The sequence below is a fragment of the Pomacea canaliculata genome, linkage group LG6 (genome assembly GCF_003073045.1).
Source record: "Pomacea canaliculata isolate SZHN2017 linkage group LG6, ASM307304v1, whole genome shotgun sequence".
Lineage (NCBI taxonomy): Eukaryota > Metazoa > Mollusca > Gastropoda > Architaenioglossa > Ampullariidae > Pomacea > Pomacea canaliculata.
This window is the reverse complement of record NC_037595.1, coordinates 4,019,482-4,026,310: the sequence shown is the minus strand read 5'-3', so window position 1 is coordinate 4,026,310 and position 6,829 is coordinate 4,019,482. Positions and strand designations below refer to the sequence as shown.

The following is a 6,829-nucleotide window of genomic DNA, read 5'->3' as shown; positions in this document are numbered from 1 at the left end:
CGACCTCATATATTACACGTCCTGTACACGTCCATGGACATACGGAATGTGTGCGCGCGCGTTTTTGCGAGAGTTTGAACACTTTGATGCAAGGGCATTGTCATACAAGTAGACACAAAATACCCCCAAGACATGTACAAATAAGAGAATTACTTTGCACACGTATGGACAGTACCAAACCGTATTAAAACAGATTTCACCAGCAGTTTTGAAAAGAATCACCGTTGCTATTTTAGCGTATTGTACTTTTCAGGGTCGATCACTGGTGTCCAGTATGTCATTGTGGCGCCCGGTAGCGTAGTGGGTTGTGGTTATGACACTTGTTGGTCATCACTGCAGTGGAGACCCTGGGTTCAGATTGGTTTTCTCCGGGTAGTTTCCTACCTGCTCCCTCGCCTTCATAGTGCGCTTTCACCTCAAGATGGAAGTACTTTCCTGCTAAAACCACCGCCGCCGCCGGAGTCGGGTACGTCTCTCTGTTTATTTGCGCTTTCGTGTGTTGTGATTTCCCTGCCAGTTGTCTGCCTGCGATTCTTGTCGGGATCCTTATCATCGTCCTGTTTGCTCGTGGCCTTTGTTATTCCTCCCGGCTTTTTCCCGTCGACTTTGTCACGTGTCGTGGTTTGGGAAGGTCGCCAGCAGATGGACCTTAGATGCGCCAGCCATGTACGGTGGTCTTCTCTGCAAGGTGGCGATGGAACCAGCTGATCTCTGGTCGAGTCCTGAGTAATCTGCTCTTGGAGATGAAATAAGGGAATGTCTAAGCTATTGATGTAAATTACAGCCACAAGCATCTTGGACTGTGAAAACACGGACATTTAGCTTAACAACAGTTTTAGTTTTTCTCTGCATAGAACAGTCCACAGGATTCGTGTTTGTGTAACCCATTGCCTACTATTGATATGTTTGTGTGCATCCGCGAGAAGAGAGAGAGAGATGAGATTTCTGTGAACAGCGCATATGGCCTTAGAATGACACGCTCTCTATGACTTTTGTGTTTGCTTTAGTATAGAGTATTGAGCCGGGTAAAGCACTTAAAAATAATATTATCATCAACTTGAACCCCCATGACTTTTTACAAAATTAATGGTACATTTGTTTTAACACCACCCCCAAAATTGTTATTCGATGTTTTCTTACACAGCAAGAATATACTTCATCGTACAGCTGAAATGTTTTTAATGGCCACAATTTTGAAATCGCAGCATATTATTAGGACCCCATGAGGGTGTTGTTTGATACTTCGTGGCTTCGAATTGTTTATCAGCTGTTACAAGCGTCAGTGGCTCACAAATAAGAAATGTTTTTGAACCTCACCACACCTGCGCACAAACGTCCCTCTTCCCCAGTCCCTTACTTCTGCAGACGCGCATGATATGATAAGTAAACACCAGTTCTTCATACAGCAGGTTTTATTGTACTTGAATGACAGTATGTCGTGGGCCGTCCAGCTCACCACACACAGACCAGACTTTGGCATCCATGCAGTTTGTGGATTAAATACAGAAGCAGCATTTCATTGACTCGATTTGCTTTTGTTTATAATTATGTGTTTATGTACAAAAAGGCAAGTTGGGTTCTTGATCGAAGGTATGTTCATACAGCAAAAACCTCGGACCATAACATTGGGATATGGCATAGGAGAAAACAAAAGGTAAGGTAGAGGCGACGACAATGACGAACCCCCCCCCCCAAAAACAAAACAAAAAACAAAAACAAAACAAAACAAAAAACAACAACCTAGGAGATAAAAACCGGAAGAACTCTTCAGAATAACCGTGATTGTTAAAGCTCAACTGGAGACTATGCTGTGTTGCCGCAGATGGAAACTGTAAAATGGTGGCCACTCCAGCTGGCAGTTTCTTCACAAGTGTATGTCACTGGAGTGTAATAGAGGCTTGGAAGGCAAAAGGCTCGAAGTACTAAATTTAAAACTTTTATCTTAAAAGATTTTTTGGGAAAAAAAGTACCCCTATGAGCCTCCATGCAATGTGCATATCATCTGTCTTAAATGTAAACATGAAGAACTTAATCCAAAACAAGCAGCAGAAACAGTAATCACATCGATTACAATGGGAGAACTGCGCGCGCGAGTTTAGTCCCCGGGTACCGAGTGTAAGCGAGTAGTAAACATTGGTACTGTTCAACGGTGAGCTGACTGGACAAAAGGCTTCTCTTTATGCCGGGTACTGTACTTTGTTCAAAACGTTTTGAGCAGGATGTAGTCTGCAGTATATGCCACTTTCTGTACTTGACTATTCGGGTGCCCAGTCTCCCTACTTCACTGTGGTAATATGAGTTACAAACCAAACTTAATGCAAAACACCAACTCCACCCCTCCCGTAACCCCAACAAACTAGGGTAAATCATGGCTAAACATTAGTTACATTATAGTCACAAGTCTGTACAGTTCCTCTGCAATACAACTCTCCATCATCTTGTTAGGAATGCTGTGTCCTCCCTCTCAGCACATTCAGAACATTATGCCTTCGGCAGCACGTCTCCATTAGACATCTAACATCAACAATAATTATTTTTATCAGATTCCATCAATCTCGGCTGCTAAATCTTCTCCTAAGACGCATTTCTTTAATCACTATTTTTATCAGCTCTTCTATACATTCTATTGTAACTAAATATCAAGTCCGCAGGCTTTTGTGCTACTTCGATAATGTGCATACAGCCCAGAGGTTTGCGGGTTTTGTTGTTGTTGTTGTTTTTGTATTTGGATCATCTACAGATTCTTTAAATGTGCTATAAATATGAAGTATATAAATGTGTATTGTAACCAGATGTTACGTTTCATTTTAGAAACGTTCAGCACATAGCACAACTTGAGACAACAGGACAGTTTTAGCAAGTTTCGCTCTTCGTTAAGAAATGTGTTATACTTCTGATTGGTTCTTACCTACACTAGGCTCACATACACTACTCATCACATAGCTGACATTTATACGGAGAATCATTTTAAGGCACTTTGCTGCACTAGCTTTTCTTTGTCTTCCGGTTGAAAAAAAAAAACCGCAATTCGTGCTCTGGACATTTTCTATCGCAATCCTCAGATGCTGACCACACCTTCGGAGCATCTTGTCATTTGAGAGGGCTAAGACGGTATGGCAAGATTTTACAGAAAAGAGGTTTATCAGTAACAAAGTAGGTGATGTTAGAAAGTTAAGCTGATAATGAGGGTTAGGATTTTACATAACCAAAATCGTTAAATTTTAAGAACTCGTACTCAAACCCTAATCCTAGCTTTCAAGTTTGTGAAAGTGTCAGAACATTTCCAAACAAAAGTTGTGCCCACCTTTCTCTTCAAAGAACAAATATACCCCTACCACCCCACACAAACTTGAAATTCCGTTTGAAATGTGCGTTGCTTCCATAAACAACGGTACTTATTTTCTGAACGACGCAATATGAAGTGGGATAACTCCTTCATTCGACCATCGAAGCGGTGGATTTTGAAGTCCCCTTGCGCCTTGCCTTCTCGGCACCCCGGGTAAGTGGGGTGAATTGGAAATAAGAAGCAGAGAAACCTATGATGAGACTCAGCCGGCTGACTCATAGAACACCAAGTACACAGAGGCATGCATAAAGCAACATGGTGGCTATTAATGGGGTTAATAATATTATATCCTTTAGTCTAAGGCAAGTAACATCAAGCCGATGAGGCTTTGCGCGCTCAGCTGAGGTGACTGAGAAAAACACATCTTCGAACGTATTGAAAGCATGCTGGAGAAACAAGTGAAATCAAAACTTAACCACCTTGACTCGCTCAGACGAATAAAAATGATGGGCGAGTTCTTAAAAATGGACAACGGGATAAAAATATGTTTTTAACAACACTAACATCGACAAATATAACATCGTTTGTAATCCATGAGGCCATGTATATCACGTGACATCAACTCGCGGCTGGAGTTGTACTAATGGCAAGACGTGATTGCGTGTGTGTGTGTCGGAAGGTTACATAGTCTACAGCGACTGCAGCAGAAACACCAACAACGACCAACTGGTCAATCAGCTTTTGGACAGATCTTTCGTTAACATCCCTACAAACCTACCTTAAATCGTTAACCTCCCGTTGTTTCATCTCCAGCTGGACGGATCTGAACAAGATTGTTCAAGACTATACATAAGGTTTAGAAACTAAACTCGATGCTGTCTTGTCATGTCCATTTTTTGCTTTACTCTTAAAGCCAGCCAAAAACATTAACTAAGAATTTGTCTCAATTATAATATGGTGCAACGGTATATTCAGCGCAAACAGCACAAATATTTTTCTAAATTCTGTCGTTTTTTTCCCACCCAGCAGTTTACACGAGGGTATGGGCTGAACATCTAGAATTGTAATATCATTTATTGCACACAGGAAACACCTCAACACAGTCTTATGATTGGACGCGTATCGCGGCATGGAGGACAGCAGGCAAGGATAATGCGCGAACATGTTCACAAGAACGATCGGCGAACTTGGCAACAATTAGTTAACATGATGTTGGGAGAAGTCAGGAGGGAGATGCATGGGTGTGCTGAGTGTGCGAGAGGTGGTGAGAGGGATGCAAAGGATAGGAGATGGGGGAACCCTGCAGATACTCTCTTATACCTACCTGAAAGACGTTCTCACATCGCCACCCCTATCGACAGACATAAACAGGCTTCCGGGCACAACAACGATGAACGACACAAGAAATAATGACGTTAATTTGACGTTAATTATTTCGCATGTTTTGCCCACAAAACAAAAGATGGCGGCTAAGAGGCCGTGTCCTTGCCTCTTCCTTCCCCTTCGGCAGCTTTCTGTCGTTTCTTGGCCTTGGCGGTCACCTTCTGACGACGAGGGGCGATGTTTGGAGACGGAACCGGTTTGGCGGTCGACTCCCCTTCCTCCTTCTGACCCGGAACGGAGAGAGTGGTTTGCCCTTGATCAAGAGGAGATCCGGGGACTTGGCTGACATCAGCGGGGAACAGCCGCAGTCGTTCCTCGCCAGAAGGTAGTGACTCCGCACCAGGGTGGCAGGGGCATCGAAGGAGGGGTTGGGGTCGTGGGCGTGACGTCAGCTGCTCCCGCCTTGCCCCCAGCTAGGGATTCCACTTTCTCGGGGATGCTGGGGATGCTGGGAGGGCGGTCCACATGGCGACGGGCGCACAGCGGCTGCGCCGGTGTGTGCGTGCGATCGGGAAATTTGGGTAGCAGGCCGTCCATGGAGCGCGAGAATGCCTGGAAGTGTCCCATCAGCCCTCCCTTCCCCTCGCCCGCCGACCCCCCACCGCCCTCCTCAGAGGCACCGCCGGCCGCGGTAGCCTCCTCGTCTACTTCCTTGATTTCGTCGAAGGTGACAGGCTGCGTCTTGTAGCGGGCTCCCGTCCGCTGCTTGGTCTTCCGCGACTTCTTGAAGGACCCGGAGTGACCAAACTCGCTGCCCATGTGCAGACGAGAAAAGCGTTCTGGGAAGTGAGTTTCATAGTGAAACAGGGGGTCGTGAACTTTGCCCGGGGACGACATGGCGGGCCTCTCGTTCCGTCACCAAGAAAGAGAAGTTGCCGTAAATTGGTTAAGTCCAAAGAAAAAAAAAATCGTCGCAGAATAAAGCGATTTTGACAGAAAGATGCAAATCGGGGTCAAAAGTCAGCGCGTATGCCTGCCGAACTTGTTTGTGTCGCCCGCTGGGCACGCACGTGCATTTTCAGATACTGGCATAAGCCCGGGGGCACGGTGGGGTAGGCCGTGGTGGGTCGAGGAGCTGTGATGTTTTGCTAAACCTTTCTTTCAGGTGGCTGCTATCTCGTGTAAAGTTCAGTGGGTCCTAAGAGTGCACCAAAGATGGCCGGCAAGTCGTTCAGGCAAATACTGCAGGTGACAAGGACAGGTGTGTCAAGCACCGCAAGAAAGCTGCGGCCGTCTGTGTGACGTCAGCAAATGAAAATGAGGCTTCGGAGGAGGCGACAGGAAGGTGGCGACGATCCTGTCAGTCAAGTAGCGGCACCTCTATTACCAGGTCCTAGTTGTTATCGCTTCTTTATTGGCCCAGAGTATGAAGAGATACTGAAATAAGAAAACAATCAAATATGAAATATAGACAAGAAACTACGAAACAAAGATGAAAACAGGCACGAAAGAGAACCAAGCAGCTGTATTATTGGAAGAAAGTGAAAGGAAGAATAAAAGAGAATGTTTGAAAAAGGAACATACGCACGTATTAAATATTAATAAACAATAAACATAAACCAGTGTAAAAGAAGTCATCAAGAGGTCATCTTGTTAAAGCTTCCACAATGACCCCACTGTCCTGTCCGGATGCCGCCACACAAGTTACAGCATTAACACGGTAGCACCTTGACCTTTCCAAGGGTCACAGCATAACTGAATCCAGACTGCTATAATTATACTGATCTGTATTTTAACCTTTTTATGTTTCGTCGCTTAAAAAGTGGAGGCTGGTTCACGGAACTGTCTATGGTAGTTCAGAAACGCATTTATCTCAGTAATCAGTACGTAGAACCCTCCGGTCAAATGTGAATCTTCTTAGAACAAAAGGAACAAGTAACAGACTGGGTACTGACTAAGTGACCGGAACAACAACAAAACAACAACAACAAATGCAAAATTTGTAAAGCGCATACTCACACTCCTAAGGAGTATGCTCTTACAGCGACTAAGAACAAGAACGAAACATGGACGGCATATGAGGGACAGAAAAACAAATAACATATGAACTATAAACGAATACACAACAGTACTAACGAAGAATAAAATTAAATAAGAAAATACACAGAGGAACCAAATAACAAGAACATGAGTATCAAAGGCATTAGGAAACTCCTTTGT

At 44.4% G+C, this 6,829-nt stretch overlaps 1 protein-coding gene across 1 annotated transcript in view; it reads right to left on the bottom strand.

The window, feature by feature from the left end:
* Positions 1-1,397: 1,397 nt before the first annotated feature.
* The window catches only part of LOC112566872 (actin cytoskeleton-regulatory complex protein pan1-like), a 49,440-nt gene continuing 44,008 nt past the window's right edge, over positions 1,398-6,829 (bottom strand). Inside the window, 2 exon segments of the mRNA XM_025243284.1 lie at positions 1,398-4,994; positions 4,996-6,046. Coding sequence (XP_025099069.1) covers positions 4,756-4,994; positions 4,996-5,506 — 750 coding nt within the window. The 5' untranslated portion in view covers positions 5,507-6,046 and the 3' untranslated portion in view covers positions 1,398-4,755.